The sequence below is a fragment of the Natator depressus genome, chromosome 10 (assembly GCF_965152275.1).
Source record: "Natator depressus isolate rNatDep1 chromosome 10, rNatDep2.hap1, whole genome shotgun sequence".
Taxonomy (NCBI): Eukaryota; Metazoa; Chordata; order Testudines; family Cheloniidae; genus Natator; species Natator depressus.
Genome location: NC_134243.1, coordinates 11,819,422 through 11,837,047, shown reverse-complemented (window position 1 = coordinate 11,837,047; position 17,626 = coordinate 11,819,422). Strand labels below are relative to the sequence as shown.

Genomic DNA, 17,626 nt, shown 5'->3' with positions numbered 1-17,626 from the left:
CCAGAGCAATGGCTGGAGTCACCTCTATGGACCCTTTCATGGCTCCCCGCTTACAGAGAAATTCAGGGAAGATCTGTGTAGCAGTAAATCCCCTGACTCTGGTCCCTTGCTGCATAGGAGATACCACCTGGATGCTTCCTCCAAATCCTGCCCTCCACTGTGCTGCAGAATCACACCAGTACCTAGATCAGGAAACCTCCAAGGTCAGAGTCAGAGCAGGATTTACCCTCTAGCTGTGAAAAATTCAGCCAATAAAATGAATCAGTTATGTGAGATATTACCAAGACAAGTCTGAGCAGTATTACTATAGAGCAACAAACTTAAAGAGCAGCAATACAAGGACAGCCCAAGGTTTCAAACTGCTCTAGTGGTTATATGCACTGTTGTTGTAGCCGTGCTGGCAGAGCCCTGCAAATGCACGGACAACTGCTTTATATCCGCAGATATGCAGATCCGCGGACAATTTTTGCAGATCGTGGGTGGATGTGGATGCAAATTTTATATCTGAAGCCCTGCAGATCTGTGGCTATGTGCTTTATATCAGCGGGTCATTTTTGCAGATCGGATGCAGATACAAATTTTGTATCTGCGCAGGGCTCTGCGTGTTGGTCCCAGGATATTAGAGAGAGAAGGTGGGTGAGGTAATCTTTTATTGGCCCAACTTCTGTTGGTGAGACACATAAGCTTTCGAGCTTACACAGAACTCTGTGTAAGCGCAAAAGCTGGTCTCCCTCACCAACAGGGGTTGGTCCAATAAAATATATAACCTCCCCCACCTTGTCTCTCTAATAGTTATAGTAAGTGAAGCAGAGGTAGAAGGAATCATTTCTGGTCTGGAGACCACTTCTGGCCCTAGAACTGCATGAAGATGTAGATGTGAACCAGAATGCCAATCCAATAAATCAGCAAGTGAGGGAGCCTTGAAGCCTTCAAGAGTAATTCTGTGGCAGACTATGGCAGACTAACAAGAGCCTAACAGAACTACATCCCACTGTCACTTCCTTAGCTGTAAAGTAGAGGAACTAAATGAAATCAGAGCCAGGGACACACATCATGGAATCAGGCAAACAGATTAGGATACAAAGGAAAAATGAGGAGAAAGGAGACAAAGGAGAAAAGCATGTCTGTATCAGGGAATATTGATTTCTCTTCCCCACTCAAAGCTCTTCAGGTCTCCAACTAGGTATCCATTACAATATTTTCTTTTTAATTTGAAGATGCCTCCTCCTTCCAATTATACTTGTTCTCGCATACTGCCCCTAAATTACTGCAAACAGCTTCCTCCCAGAACACATCCCTTTCATCTCTTCTGTTCGTTCTCTAAAATAAAGAGATTCTGCGGATGTATTGGTGAATGATATTAGTGGCTCTCTTGAAACAGCCTTTTTCAAATAGTAAAATGGTTTGTGTTCACCCAATTCTGGAAGCAATTTCCATTAGCTTAATATAGTCATGATATTTTATCAAGGCAATTATACTCTTAGCTATCAGTAACAATTAAACCCTTAGACTGGAGTTGCTTAATAAAGGTCTCAAAATACAAATCACACATTCAAAATACAGCATATTTAAATGTCAAGCATGCAAATAAGAACTTGCAATGAATATAATGAAGCACAAAGTATAAATCAGCATAACTTATTCTGGCACTAGATAAGACTATTCTAAGATTACATTGAGAGTATTGTGTAATTCTGATCACCGCATTATAAGACGACTGGTGGACAGATTGTAATGGGGCATTGAGAAGTAACCAAAATGACTCCAGGGACTGTTGAGTTTTGTTTGTGAGGGAAACAGGACTGCAGAAAGATCTGCCTTGCTTGGTTTCTACAGCTTTATTTAATAAAAACATTCCATATGCCATTGAGAAGAGTGGTATATATGATACTAAAAGAGCCAAGATTACACTGATGCAAATCAAGAATATAAAACTTTTCTTTCTACAGCATTCTCCATGCATACTACATCCCCAAATGCTTTACCCTTGAGCTCTATCACATATTTATCAAGCTAAACAAAACAGAGGCAGACAGAAATTCAGAGGTACATACACGAAAGACAATATCAAAACCTGAAATCTGAAGAGTGATTTGGAATTGGAATCAACAACATAGATAAAGAAAAGCTGTTCCAAATGGCAGGAGCTTCAGAGGATAAGCTTGCACTAAGCATGGCAAAATAGTTGGGACAGATGAATAGGCGAGTCCCACACATGAAAAGGGAGAAAAGAGAAATGACAGGCCCAGTTTCTGTGAGTCCTCACAGCAGAAAGTCCTTAGGGAGAAGAGGCACCCACAACCCCATTCCACTTGGGAGCCAGTTGGCAGAATTGGTGGACCAAGGAAGGGAACATCTTCCAGGAAACAGTGCACAGGACGAGGAGACAGAAGTCATGGGTTCTATTCTCAACTGCACCAGTGCCATGCTGCATGACCTTTCGTAAGTCACTTCCCCCCGTGCCTCAATTTCCCCATCTGTGAAATAAGGATAATAATGTGTACCTTCCTTTGCACAGTATTTTCAGATTCAATGACGAGTACAGACTACGTATTAAAGAAGAGGTGGGGCCAATCTCATTCAGTACCTTTCCTAAGGAGCCTCGGTTGGAAACTAATGCCACCTCCCCTGGCAAATCCTCCTGGACAGGGTAGTGTCATTCCATGAGTGAAGACCTCTGAATGCAGCTGCCACCCAAACACAGAAGGGGTAACCCTTGCCCCTGGCCAGAGAAAAATAAAAGCATGGGGCAAGGGTTTCAGTGGAGGAAGAGTTGCGACTCAAGAGAACACAAGCCAGTGTTCAAGATGATCCATAAGAGGTCATAAACTGAATCAGAGGTGGAAACCAGCTTAGAAACCATTACTACTTATTTCATTAAGGACCAACGGGGACATTGGCACTATTCAAGACACAGAAGAGTAGGCATGACCCCTGCCTCAAGGAGCTTACAATCTAAACAGAACTGCGACACAAAACACACTGGGAGACCCAGAGGAAAGCCTGTTGCAGAGCTTTTGTTTAACCAACCCATCCGTTATATTGAAAACAATCAAGCTGGCAGAGTTAAATATGTTCACAGCCCAGATAAAATTATTGATCAGTATAAAAGGAGTTAACTCACTGAGCTCCAAAGAACCTTTTTGACTCCTTAGAACCAGCTGCAAGAAAAGATCATTCACTATCCCAAGGAAGAGCTGGACACAGAGTCCAATGTGACAAAGAAACCAACAGTATTATTCTGAATCCTATGCAGCTACAGAACAAATCAGGTGGTAAATCAAGTCAGGAATTCTGAATCTGCCATGCTTAAGAACAGTTTAATCACACAGCTCAATTTCTGATGGATCTCTGCAGTTCTAGGCTCTGAGACTCACTCATATAGTTAATACTGACTTTTGAGAAGATGCCTTCTTGGGACAATCTGTGTAAATAATCAGCCAGTGTCTTAGTTAATCAATACTTACTTAATCCTGAACTCAAACCACCACCATAAAAATTATGTCTCACTAAAAGTAGATTTATAAACAGAACACATGATCTGGTTGAACACACTGAAAGGAGAATGAACGGGGAGTACTTGTGGCACCTTAGAGACTAACAAATTTATTTGAGCATAAGCTTTCGTGAGCTACAGCTCACTTCATCAGATGCATGCAGTGGAAAATACAGTAGGAAGATATAGATACACGCACAAACACACACAGAGAACATGAAAAAATGGGGGTTGCCATACCAACTCTTAACGAGACCAATCGATTAAGGTGGGCAATTATCAGCAGGAGAAAAAAAAAGTTTTGTAGTGATAATCAGGATGGCCCATTTCAAACAGTTGACAAAAAGATGTGAGTAACAGTAGGGGGAAAATTAGCATGGGGAAATAGCTTTTAGTTAGTGTAATGACTCATCCACTCCCAGTCTTTATTCAAGCCCAATTTAATGGTGTCCAATCTGCAGATTAATTCCAGTTTTGCAGTTTCTCGTTGGAGTCTGGTTTTGAAGTTTTTTTGTTGGAGAGTTGTGACTTTTAAGTCTGAGATTGAGTGACCAGGGAGGTTGAAGTGTTCTCCGACTGGTTTTTGAATGTTATAATTCTTGACGTCTGAATTGGGTCCATTTATTCTTTTGCACAGAGACCATCTGGTTTGGCCAATGTACATGGCAGAGGGGCATTGCTGGCACATGATGGCATATATCACATTGGTAGATGCGCAGGTGAACAAGCCTCTCATGGTGTGGCTGATGTGATTAGGTCCTATGATGGTGTCCCTTGAATAGATATGTGGACAGAGTTGGCAACAGGCTTTGTTACAAGGATATGTTCCTGGGATAGTGTTTTTGTTGTGTGGTGTGTGGTTGCTGGTGAGTATTTGCTTCAGGTTGGGGGGCTGTCTGTAAGCGAGGACTGGCCTGTCTCCCAAGATCTGTGAGAGCAAGGGATCGTCCTTCAGGATAGGTTGTAGATCTTTGATGATGCGTCACTAGCCGTCACCTCTAGCCCCCAACTAAAACCTCTCCAGCGCATCAAAGATCTACAACCTATCCTGAAGGACGATCCCTCACTCTTCCTACTGTATTTTCCACTGCATGCATCTGATGAAGTGGGATTTAGCCCATGAAAGCTTATGCTCAAATAAATTTGTTAGTCTCTAAGATGCCACAACTACTCCTTGTTCTTTCTGCTGATACAGACTAACACGGCTACCACTCTGAAACCTGAAAGGAGAAGGAAATTTACGGCCTTTCATGCTGACAGTAGAGTACCCAAAGGTAAACAATCTACAAACAGGAAGGAGACACTATAAACAAACAGAACAACATTCAGGAAAATAAGACTAATTCGCTTATGGTGTAAATTCATTACATGAGAGCAATGAATAAGACCAGGGCAGTGGAAGTTCAAGTCAAAGTCTACTGTCCAGGGATTGATCTAGACTAGCTTGCACGGGCTTGACGTATTTTTATCTGGAAGCCAATTCTTGGGATCCAGATTTTGAGCTCTCCTTTTTTTAAATTACCAGATTCTCTGCTGTGCCATATTTCAATTCACCACAGCAAGTGGGGGTCAGGTGCCATCAGGGAGTCCCTAGTTCTCAGAATCTGTGCTGGTCTCAGTCTTGGTACAGATTACAAGAGGCTGGGACCAGCTCTGACCTGTGGCAGCTGGCAATGGCCCCAAAGAACCAGCATTGACTAGCTGTGAATATTCAGAGTACACTGCATTCTGGCCATACGCTCAGCACAACCTTCCAGGCCCTGTCACAATCCCTGTGCCAGTGGTTGTCCAAGTGATGCTCTGCACCAGCTGAGAACTCCCCAATATCAAGGGAATTCTCAGATGACTACATGCAGCTGCTTTCTAGCTCTTTTGTGCTGCCACAGTGTGGCCAGGAGACAAATGCACCAAAGAACTGCCCTGCTTCTTTAGCCCTAACTTTAAAGGGAGCCAAATGTAAAATGATGCCCTAATGTCTGTCCATATCTGCATACAGCAGAAATAATAGTTTTAAGGAAGGTGTAAACTGTCCTTGTTCCCTTCAAGAGGCAGTTAACCCTGAAACTCAATGGCGCATTCAATGCCAAAATAGTTAATTGCTGTTTTACTACCGATTAAAACACCAAAGAAAGGTGAGGTAGGATCACACCATGAGCTCCACCCAAACTACTATGAGTGGCATCCCAGTTTGACCACCCCAACTGAGTAGACTCTGGGAAGCGTGGGAGTATACCACCCCTTCTACTTTCCAACCTGACTCCTGCTTCAATTTGTCCTCGAACCTCCACTAATGTCAAAAGCTGTCCTCACATCACGCAATAAACAAGCATCTCAGGGCTTTGCTTTTATCAAACCCTGACTCAGTCAGCAGCTTATATTCAGACCAGGGATCTCAAAAAGGGACAACTGTGAGAGAACTAGATGCCATTAAAAAAAAATCTAGGAGACTCAACTCCAGCTATGGCAGCTTTGCCTTTTATTTCCTACAAAGAAAGCAAAGACCATAAGCTCTGTGCAAAACTCTGAAAAGCAGAAAGAAATACACCCAAACTTAAGGACAACACACAAGTCAAACAAAAAGCTACCTTAGTAAATATGGCATTCAAAGCCAATTTGGCATCAAATCAAACAGGGGAGGGAGAGACAAGAGCGGCAGGCTGTGTCACACAGAATTTCAGGGAAATCTCACTGCTACCATTAGTGGAGCTGCTCCAGAGTTAGAGCCATTGTGAGAGATTTCTCTAAAATTCTGAGCATAAACAAAGCCACACAGAGAAACTTCACCACCACAATAGACGCAGGATTAAGCCAAGGGGAACTGTGGCAGACAGAAAATGAATGAATATACCCCTTCCAACAATTTCTTGTCTAGCAAGGATAGTGGCTTTGGGGGACGCCTTTAAACCAACAGTGATATCTGAAAAATCCTTGGGCGACCAAATCTAGCCTTCATACTTAATTTAAAACACGCATGTAAAAAACTGTAATGGAACTCAAGTCCAGGAAACTGCCTCCAGGCACACAGTATAGACCGACCAGCACGTCTTAATTGATTGTTTGTCTGCACCAAGAGCCCAGGATCACATGATAGAACCTACTCCGCTGGTAGAGACAGAAATGAGAGGACCAGACTGGTGGTTTAGCAGCAGCAATCTGAGTGCTGCTGTACCAAAGAGCCAAGACTATGAAAATGTCATGTACTGAGAGCTGGCCGAGAATTATGCTAATCTTGATTACTGACTAAGTCAGAGTGAAGCATCTATAGTGCATGGGAAAGAGCAAGGAACCAGTGGGCAAATGAGGCAGGAAGACCCAGAGCAAAGGGAGGACAGGATAGAGACTGAAATAGGGAGATCAGAGCAGCCAAGTGAGGCTGAGATACTGTGGTAGGTGGGGAATGAAGGAGTGAGGCCTAGTGAAGCGGGGACTCTAGAATGGTCAAAAAAATAACTGAGACTAAAGGAAGAGGTCAGGAATGGCTGAGGAGGGGTCAGAGCAGCAAAGCAAGTTGCTCCTAGAGCAGTGTCAAGGAGCAGGAGTGGATACATTATTTTATTACATACTTTATTACATTAATATTAAACACTACTGCAATGGAAGGGAAGAACTAGCTTCTCCTTTTTGGTTGATTTTAAATAAGTGATAAACACAGAATTATCACACACCAGGTCTGCCTTGATCCACAAAGAAAGGAAGATACAGTCATTGCATAACATTTTTACTATCAAACCAGCTGGGTCTCCTTATTTGCTAGGATAGGGTAACTGGTTCTTTGCCTATTCAAAGGAGCAGGCGGTGACAGCCATAACATACGCACACTACCAGGGAGCAGTAAGGACCATGTCACACACAACATTGCTTCTCCCAAAATGTGCTTTTTATAGTCCTGTTTAACAAATCACACTAGATTCACCAGCGAGCTGGATAAGTGAACTCCCCTTCCTTCCCTCCTCCTTTCTATTCACAATGACACAGACAGCAGTACAGTCTACTACTGATGCCACTAATTAGATGATTAAATACCACTCTAGGTGATATGCTTTCACTGTGAAATTATTATTTTTAAAGGCAATCTATTTGCTTAATCTCATTTTAAACCACAAGATCATAATTTCTTTTTAATTAAATTAAAATTCCTTTTCCTAATTTTGCGTGAGCAGAGCAACCATTAAAAGAAACAGCACTGAGGAAACAATGCCTAAATTTCTGCCCTAACTCTCACTGTATGCATGGTTCTATACAAAGGATCCCATATAATCCTGGACAAAACAGATTTTCTGAGGACAAAGATATCCTTTTCTCCTTTGAAGTAGCTTGGATGAAATATTATACAGCCCACTGAAAGCTTCCACTTTCAAAAAGTAAGTTTATTTGGTATGAATTCAGGACATTTCCAGTGATTTCTCCTTTTCTGAGAGAAATCAAACCACAGAGAAGAACAAATCAAAAGGGCTCCATGTCTTCAATACAGAAATTAGTATATGGACCACCACATGGTATGCTGCAGGGAACAGACTGTGATCTTTCAATCCAGAACTTTAAAAACGAATCTGTACCCTATTGTTCCACCACAAAACATATTTGTCAGCTGAAGAGTGGAAATAAGCTAACAAAAGAAATATTTTGGTAGTTTACTGGGCAACTGTTTTTATAACCGCTTGCTCAGGTCTGACACTATACTCAAGAACCTCGAACAGCTAAGGAGATTACAGTAGAATCTCAGAATTACAAACCCGAGAGTTACGAACTGATCGGTCAACCACACATCTCATTTAGAATCAGTAGTATGCAATCAGGCAGCAGAGACCAAAAAAAAAAAAAGTAAATACAGTACCTTACAGTACTGTGTTAAAAAAACTACTAAAAATAAAAGGAAAGTTTTAAAAAAGATTTGACTAGGTAAGGAAATTGTTTCTGTCCTTGTTTCATTTAAATTAAGATGGTTACAGGCAGCATTTTTCTTCTGCACAGTAAAGTTTCAAAGCTGTATTAAGTCAATGTTCAGTTGTAAACTTTGGAAAGAACAACCATAACGTTTTGGTCAGAGTTACGAACATTTCAGGGTTACAAACAACCTCCATTCCTGAGGTGTTCGTAACACTGAGGTTCTATTGTGTGTATATAGTGTGTGTGGGTGGGTGGGTGGGGGGGAGGGGGAGGGGAGAGAGAGAGAGAGAGAGAGAGAGAGAGAGAGAGAGAGAGAGAGAGTGTGTGTGTGTGTGTGTGTGTGTGTGTGTGTGTGTGTGTGTACGTACACACACGTGTACACGTACACGTACCTAAAGGCTGCCAAAGTCTTATCAAGTGCTGTATTCTTTTTCAGAATACCTGGAATTACCCAACTATGTCTACAACCACAGATATCCCATTACAAACCATACCAAAACCAGAAGTGTATAGGGCTGGGAAAATCCTGTCTATGCTGCCTGTCATTTCAGTGAGCCAAGGGGAGAAATGGTTTCCTCTCATAGTTGCCAGCCGCTCAGAATGCAATGCCTGCCGCAATGTGTCAAGAAAAGCGACAGCAATTCTGTCTCTCTCTCACTTACTGGACTCTCCATGGTATCAAATACTGCAGCCAGAAAGAGATTTAACTAATACCCCCTTGTGAAACAGCTACTTCACGCTCCAGAAAGCCCTACTTAGTACACCATACATCACAGCCTCATTGGCTCAGCTCTGACATGGAATTACAGAACTGAGCACAGAACAATGAAAGCAAATCAAGATCCTGTAGTCAACATTCAAATTTCAAGCCTGAAGCAGTAGCAGCACATCTCCTTTCTTTCTCCTTTCCTTTTTTTTTTGGGTGGGCCACATTCCTATAGCATGCTGGAAAGAATTACTCTGCCCAATTTCAACCTTCAAATCCCAATAATGCATCTATTTAGTAAAGCTGCATCACCACCACCCTCACTATATCTTGTGCATAAGCTCTCACTGAGCTGAGCTACCACATAATCTTATTACCGTCATCTCTCCTTCCTACTATCTTGCTTCTCCCAGCTATTGGCACATCTAGTTTAGAGCCTGATCCAGTAAACATACGTGTGTGTAAGTTTGCTTATGTGACCAGCCCTATTGACTTCAATGAGATTGCTAAAGTAAGTGAAGTTACGCATGGGTGTCTTTGGAAGGTGCAACTCACACCTTTGTGGCTAGAGAGAAGTAATAAATAATCATAATTTGTCTTTAGGCAACAGTACCATCAAATTTAATACAAAACAATCAGGGTTCTACAGGTTTTTAAAACATTCTATAGAAGTTAACCAAAAACTAAAGTCCTGCTACCCAACTCCATAGATTGGTTCAAAAAATCTGTAAAAAGGATTCTAAACGAATTTCGGTAAAACTCTATTGGTTTAACTCCTACCATTAAATCTGAAGGGACTTTTACATACGGGTGATGTGACCATCTCATCTTTCCCTAAGTTCTATTTCTCCACAGGACCACGCACACAGTATAGCACCTATCTTCTAGTTGGGAAGTGAGCGAGGCAGCTATCAAGGCCATTTTAAACTCCATTCAGTGGCTCAGACACAGAAATACACATATGGTAACATAACTTAACTCTCTTTCCTAACACAGATGCCAAGGATGACATTAAGTGGTGCGTCACCTACATAACAGCAGCCTACACAAGCACCACACACCAGCAGGCCAGCACTGACACCCGTGCATTTACTCTGAGCAGACCCAAAGACAAGACTTAAGTCATTGTTACAGCATCCACTACACTGAGACCAAGTAGCACTGAATCATCAACTACGAAGCAGACAAGACAAGAAATAAGAGGACTGCAGGAACAGTATCTACGGGTGGGGAGAAGGGTTTGCATCCTAAATTCTGTCTAGATGCCATACCTTGGTAAGCAGTAGCACTCGTTTCTGCAAGCGCCTGACGAGACCTTCATGCTGCTCACGTTTTTTCTTCTCATCCAGTAGCTGGCTCTGGATCCGTAATACCTCTTCCTGTAGCTGCTGCCGAGCCTTCTCTAATATCCGGGCACTAAAAGACAGAAGATACCTGTCAGATCTTAATATTACCTCATACCCATGTAGCTCAGAAAAACTTAGGGGGAAGTACGAATAGCAATGGAACGTATTATCAGCATTTTTTTCAAAGAGATATTAGAAATGTCCAATGGCCAAGCTTATTGCTTAGCCCCAAAACAATTACATTGCTTTACATGGGTAAATACTTACTCTTCAGCATCAGTATAATAATGGATCTTAGCCCTTTTAAATATTAACTAGCTAGAGAAGTGATTGCCATTAAATCTAATCTGCATTCAAGCATAGCTAATATTTGGTTAGTAATTGTGGCAACTATCCATACCGTGTTCTTGCCAGCAGCCTAGGCTGGCACATAGTTTGTGTCCTGTGACTGGGTAACAGCACTTATTTTGCAACACGGACAGAATTCCCAGCCATGCCTGTGTAGCCAATTTCCCCTTTCTCTCAGCTCTCTGTGCAGCAAGACATCCCAAACAGCATTGACCCACATGCTCTTGGGGCTGCTCTGTGCACATATCCTCTGGGCACTCTATTCCTTGCTGAGGCACTGGATAGCTGTCTATATTTACCCATAATGCATTAGTACAAGCAGTTAGGCATTATAGTAGATGTTGGCAACAAACCTGATTGATTCATGAAAAAAAGTTGCAGTATTAAAAAAACAACAAACCTGATTGATTCATGAAAAAAAGTTGCAGGAATAACTCAGCTTTATTGTAACGCAGGCAGAAGAGAGTTTCACAACCAGAGTACAAAAACAGTGTGAACAAGCCCTAAAAATGAAAATTACTGTGTACCAAACACAAAACTTCAAGCAGAGTAAAAGCACCAATACCACGTGTTCTTTATCATTATAAATCAAAAGAAAATAAATGAAATATCCTTCAACAAATAAAATATCACCATTATTCAGGCACTGTTTAGATATGTCAGGAAAAGTGGCACTCCTACATCCTGATTGCCAGAACAATTTATGCTCTTTGGGAATTTTACTGGGAAATTGCCATAAATCCCCAATCAGCGATTTCCAGACCTCTGATCCTTCCCTCTAACAACAAATATGCATTTTAAAACTCTAGATGAATTAAAAGGCTGTTTAAAGTTCCAGTTCAATTTGGAACCATTCACAGACCAATTTGATAATCCAGCAGCGTGAAACAGATTCTTCATTTGTGTGTTCAGGTGGGAAGTTCATTAAGAGGGCTTTAAATCTGCATTTGAAAATGAATAATTTAATTACCAGAGTCCCACTATTTCCCTGGCTCTATTTTAATTAATTAGTTACACAAAAAGAAATCGGTGCTCAACAGCTTCCAAGTTGATGGGACATAGAGTGGTGTCTGCCTCTCACTAACGGGCTGATTCCCTCTTCATCACAAGCTCAGTGCAAATGTCCCAAGTTCTATGGGATTCTAATAGAAATATCAGTATTTTTCCTAGTCAGCGAGGATTCCAGAGGGTAAACAGAGAATTTTTGTTGTGTTCATTTTTTGGATAAATCTACCATTACATGATAGCCCTCTGCGAATGTACAGAAATCAATCTCCATCAAAAAGATATTCCTCAGCTGTCAACATTAGAAAGCCCCATTCCAGTCCTCTAATACTGTGAAACACGAGCAAGAATCCTGTGGGAAAAGAGAGTCCCAGTAAGATGTCACAAGGAGATATGTAAACCCAGATAGAACACATCAGGCTGTTAACCTATGATGAATACCACGTTAACAAAACTATTGTAACCCTCTGGAGACTAAATACACACAAACATTTATTGTCAATCTGGAAAGTTCTACTGTTAAATACCACTTTCACACAAAAAACCCCCCAACCCTTAAATAATAAAATCCTCCCAAGCACATTTCAAATTACATATGATCCAGGGTGAATAACCATGTCAGATCCACCCACTGTCTGACATGATATAGAAATCCTCTCCTCCATGCTAAATTTACTGGTTAGGTTTAATCTACTGTTCCAGATCTGAGCCCAATTAAGGGTTTGGGTTTTTTTAAATTAAACTGTACGTATATCCCTCAAGGTTTTGATCTCCTTTTATAAATCCTAAGTGCACTGACCGATTGTCATATTTTTTCACTTGATGCTCAGAATCAAAACACATTCCTGCCTAGTTTCCTTGTTCGCATTAATAAAAAGTATTTGCAATCCATATACCAGTAGCACTTTAGGGAGAGCACACATATCTAGCTAGCCATGTGTGCTCTTCCTCAATTGCAGTATGGGAGACAAATGAGTAAGCGGAAGAAGAATATAGCAAAGTAAATGGCCACGTGGGCAGATTGTCCATTTCTTCTGCATTAGATAGTGTTAAGAGGGAAATTGAGGTCGGTCTGTTTAGGCTTTCGGTCTCAGGTCAATTGTGCTGGTCAGTTAAAATTTAAGTCCTGGGAAGCTAATTGTCCAAGGGAAAGTAAGTAATGCAATTTCATTCCTCTGGACTGAGTTTTAGTATTCACAGGCTACAGCACAATAGGAAATCCAATATTTAAAGTCCTCAGAAGTCTTCCAACACACCGCAATCTGGACTTGCCTAAGCAAAGATTGAGTCATGAAGAACAGACTGGTAATTCTACCAACCAGTACAGCAGTCATAACAGGAACAGATGTCCTCTATAAACCAGGTTGACAATATCAAACTTACCCTCCCCAGTGACACAAATAGGATTCAAAACCAGGTTTATGGCAACAAATTCCATTATGTCACTACCCCCAGACATTCCTCTATACTGATGACATTTCTGGCTCTTTAATGCCACTCACTTATTCAAACCAAACTAAATTTAAAAAAAAACCAAAATTCCCAAAATTCCCTAGTTCAGTTAAACTCTGAGCATGCTGGCACTTTCCAAAACCTTTGCAAGTTCAGAGTAAATCTTCTTGGCCTTCACGTGGAAAATTTGTTTCTGTTTATCAGTCCCAATGCTACTTGCCCCAGCCACTGAATGAACTGCCAGATCTGAGAGTTCTGAACTGCTGAGAATCTCTCCTTATACTTTGCTCTTCCTTTCTACTCTTAAATATAATCTTAATGATAAAACTTCATCTTCAAGACCGTACTTAGCCTTTCAAAGAACAGCAAAGGCAGACAATGAATATAGCAACTAAGATACATTTTAATAACCTCCTTGAAAATTACAAAAGTAGCTGTCAGCTCTCCTTCAATGAACCATAAAATTATCATTGTTTCTATCACTGAATATTTTCAGTAACCAACCTAACACCCAAAGAATACTGGGAAAACCACCACAGAGGGCAAACAAGAAGCTAGAAATATTGTTCTACACCTCCAATCAGGGAGAAGATCACAGGGCCAACCACAGTGCACAGTCATCAAAAAAAGGGAACACAGTGTGAGTCGTGCAGCAACTCAGAAGAACATGGTATGGGGACACATTGCCAGGGACAGGAGATAGGAAGGAAAGTGACAAAAAACAGTGCACTGACCACATTGCATACTATGGATGCTAAAAGTACGGTAAAAAACAAAGGGAAAGAAGATGTCAGGGACACAGAAAAAGGAAAATGTAGGAGACAAAGGCGCTGCAAAAACTACACAAGCAAAGGTAAACAGGTCACATGCCACACACTAACAAAGTGATGAAAGGAAAGCCAGGTGCTGCAGCAATATATTTGCTAGAGGAAAGTTATTCCCCAAATCAGGATCCAGGCTATATACATCCTTGACAAAGTATCTGTCCATCTATAAATGGCAACAGAAAACAAAGGGACCTAAATTAAACAAGACTGGTAAATAAGAAGGTTTAAGTAAGCTGAAATGTCCCATTCCCTTTCCTGTTTCTCCCCCATTTTATAAATCAACACTAGAACATGAGAGGCCAAATTGTAGCCCATCAAGATTTCATGTTGCCTACTTGACAACAGAATATTTTTGCCTGTAGCCCACCTGCATGGATCCTATCACATCTGGTCCTCTCCAATGAGACAATGGTTTTGTGTTGAAACAGCTCAGTCTCCAAGTCCAGATACAACAATGCTGTAGTTAAACAATCAGAATATGAATGACCAACACATAGAATAATAGAGGCATGTAAGAGCAACAATGGTGATCAGGTAAGAGAAGGACAAAGAAAATGAAAAGGAAGGCTAGAGGAAAAAAGGGCATAAGGAAAAAACCATGAGACTGAGATCAGTGAGACAGAAAATCTTTCCTATGACAAAAAAAATTTCTGTGGTCAGATATTAAGTGCTTTTTTTTTTTTTTTAAATGGGACAATGCCACTGTCAGGAAACTGCAGAAGCAACAAGGTTGCCCGAATCAACATATCTTAAGACAGGCCAACTGGAAAACAAACATTTGAAAGGAGACCTTATTTGATATTAAAACCATTCCAGATTGCGTATTTCCTTCAGACCCAAAGGTGGGGTTCCAAATTCAGCTTCTTCTATTGACACTATTCTGCTTCCCCTCTTCTCCACACAGCTGCCAATCATCTCTAATGGCGGTGCCCATCACTGTTCTCCACCTGGGAGTTACCATCACACTGCACACCAATGGAAGGTGGTGAGGCCCATAACTCCACCCCATCTACTGCTCAGCTAGCTTACCTTTGTAAGGGGCAGTAACAATAACTAATATTGTTAATAGCTTCAGCATTGTACCTTAAACTAAAATCACTGTGTAGGTCAATGTATGCCAGAAGGGTTGGACACACCAGCTTTAGAGCTACAGAAAACACAAAATGCACTGTATAATAAATACTACATTATGTAGAACCTGCAAAGGAGTCAGGAGGAAAGGAATGACACCCACCATTCATCCTCCCATTTATTATACAACTGCAGAAAAACACCCCACCTGCCTACTCTACACTAACTCTACTTTCCTAAACAAGCACTGGTCTAGTCATCACCTACCATTCTGCCTTTCATAAACCCCAAATTACCTGAAAGGAAACAGTTCATGTCACTCCAATGTCTTACACACCAGGAAGTCTTGAGTCACACTAGTATTAGAAATAAAGGAACCTTGTAAGGACAACTCTTTTGCTGGCATGGACAGATGCAGTGAATAAAGAGCAGACTGGCATTTAGAGCTTTACTGTGGCACAGAAAGTATATTTCATCTTTGACATTTCAGCACCCTGTGATGGGTTGTCCCCTGTCAAGATGCCACCTGATGTGCTGAGGTACCACTGAGCCCACCTGTTCTGTCAGCATGGCCCCCTTTAACCTGTCTTGCTGAGCCAGGCTCTTAAGCCTCCTCTAGCACACACACAGGCTGGGTCACACCCCACTGCAGAAAGAGACAGACACTCTGGGATCAGCTCTGGGAAGAGACAGAGACAGAGATCAGCTCTGGGAAGAATCAGCTTAAGGGACTTGCCCCAGCACTCAGATGTCCACCTCCCTTGGATTGCAGACCCAAAGGCATATTGTCTTGAGACTGTAGAGAAATCTATACAACCTAAGCTCACAAATTCGCCCCTTCCCTCAATGTGGAGGAAGATATGCACAACTCTTCCCTCCCCGCCCCCCGTTAGAAATTACAGAAAATGGGTTTAATAATAAACAAAACAAATTTTATTAACTACAAAAGGCAGATTTTAAGTAGTTAAAGGGGTAGCAAACAGAACAAAGCAGCTTACTGAGCAAATAAAACAAAACATGCAAACTAAGCTCGATTCACTAAAGAAACAGGTTACAAAATGTAATTTTTCACCCTAAATGTTGAATTAAGCAGGATGCAGAATTTCTATAGCTCAGAGTTCTAGTTATTTCTTCTTACAGACTGGACCCCTGTCTCAGTTTGGACTCACCCCTGTCTTTCCCTTCAGGTTAGTCTCTTCTGTCCCTTCAGGTTCTCTCAGCAGTCCTTCTTGGGTAGGCCATGGAGGAGAGTCCGGAATGCCTTTCCTCCCAGCCCTAAATAGAATTTACATAAGGCAGGAAGCCTTTTGTTTCCCAAACTTGACCTCCCCGTCCTGCGTGTGGAAAATTACTAGAAGTCCAAGATAGAGTTTAGTACCAGGTGGCAGGACCCCCGGACCTAGTAGTGTCACAGCTAGTCCCAGGGACTCTCAGGAAGGAGAGAGATTAATATCTTCACAGTCTTCTTGTTTCTTCCTAATGGACCATCAGGGCTCTGATGGCCAGTTGTCTGGTAGGTGTCTTCCAAATACACACACAGCTGTAATTGTTACACAGTCAACATTCCTAACTTCAGATACAGAAATGATACATGCATACAAATTGGATAATCACATTCAGTAAATCATAACCTTTCCAATAATATCTTACATGAGCCATCTTGCATACAGTATATCTCATTTATGTCATATCCATATCATAAGCATATTTTCATAAATAATATGGAGTGTAACATCACATACCCCTCCAAGTGAACTTAGTGTACAGGAAAGAATAGGAATGAACACAGAAATCCTATGTTTCCCACAGAAACCCCCAGGTGCTACAGCCTTACTTCTGCCCCCTAACTGAAAAATTATAATGATTCACTGGAATCAAAGGCCAATTTACATCAGGAACCTTTTACCTCCCTACACTATGAGGTCAACCTGATTGCTACAATGGAACTGTTCGCACGGAAACAGACAACACAAACAAACAGTTTTTGTGTCCCAGCTTCAGACACTACAGCAACATAGTGTAATACATTAAAGGGGCCCTTTCACAATTTGACGGTCATAGTGGCCCTAATCTCAACAATGGTCTGAATCTTCTCCAGCATCTTAGTTTCTAGAATCTATTAACATATTTGTTTCTTGAAACAGTGCAGCGCCACCAAGAATTTAGTATGTTTACCCACCTCACACTGCTTCCCAGAGTGAAACTGGCCACAGGAAGATTGAAGCTGATTGTTGAAGGTGCGAGGACCATGATAGAGAAGTTTATTTTGTCTTTATAAACCAGTATAAGCCACTAAGGGCTTTTGCTGTACCAGAGAAGTGTGGTCAATTGGCCTGATCACATGCCTGGGAAACAGGAACACCTGTGTCCTACCTCTGCACTGCTAGCCATGCCACACAGGAAACCTGAACCCCAATTTTAAAATGGGGATAATACCTCTGAATGGGAGTTGTGAGGGTTAATCAGTCCATGCTTGTGAAATTCTTTA

At 41.5% G+C, this 17,626-nt stretch overlaps 1 protein-coding gene across 4 annotated transcripts in view; it reads right to left on the bottom strand.

Moving 5' to 3' along the window:
- MAD1L1 (mitotic arrest deficient 1 like 1) overlaps nt 1-17,626 on the bottom strand; it is a 553,489-nt gene that overhangs the window by 381,032 nt on the left and 154,831 nt on the right. For all 4 annotated transcript variants that reach the window (XM_074965202.1, XM_074965204.1, XM_074965203.1 and 1 more), the window contains one exon: nt 10,361-10,505. In XM_074965202.1, the coding sequence (XP_074821303.1) occupies nt 10,361-10,505 (145 nt within the window). The remainder of the gene's footprint in view (nt 1-10,360; nt 10,506-17,626) is intronic.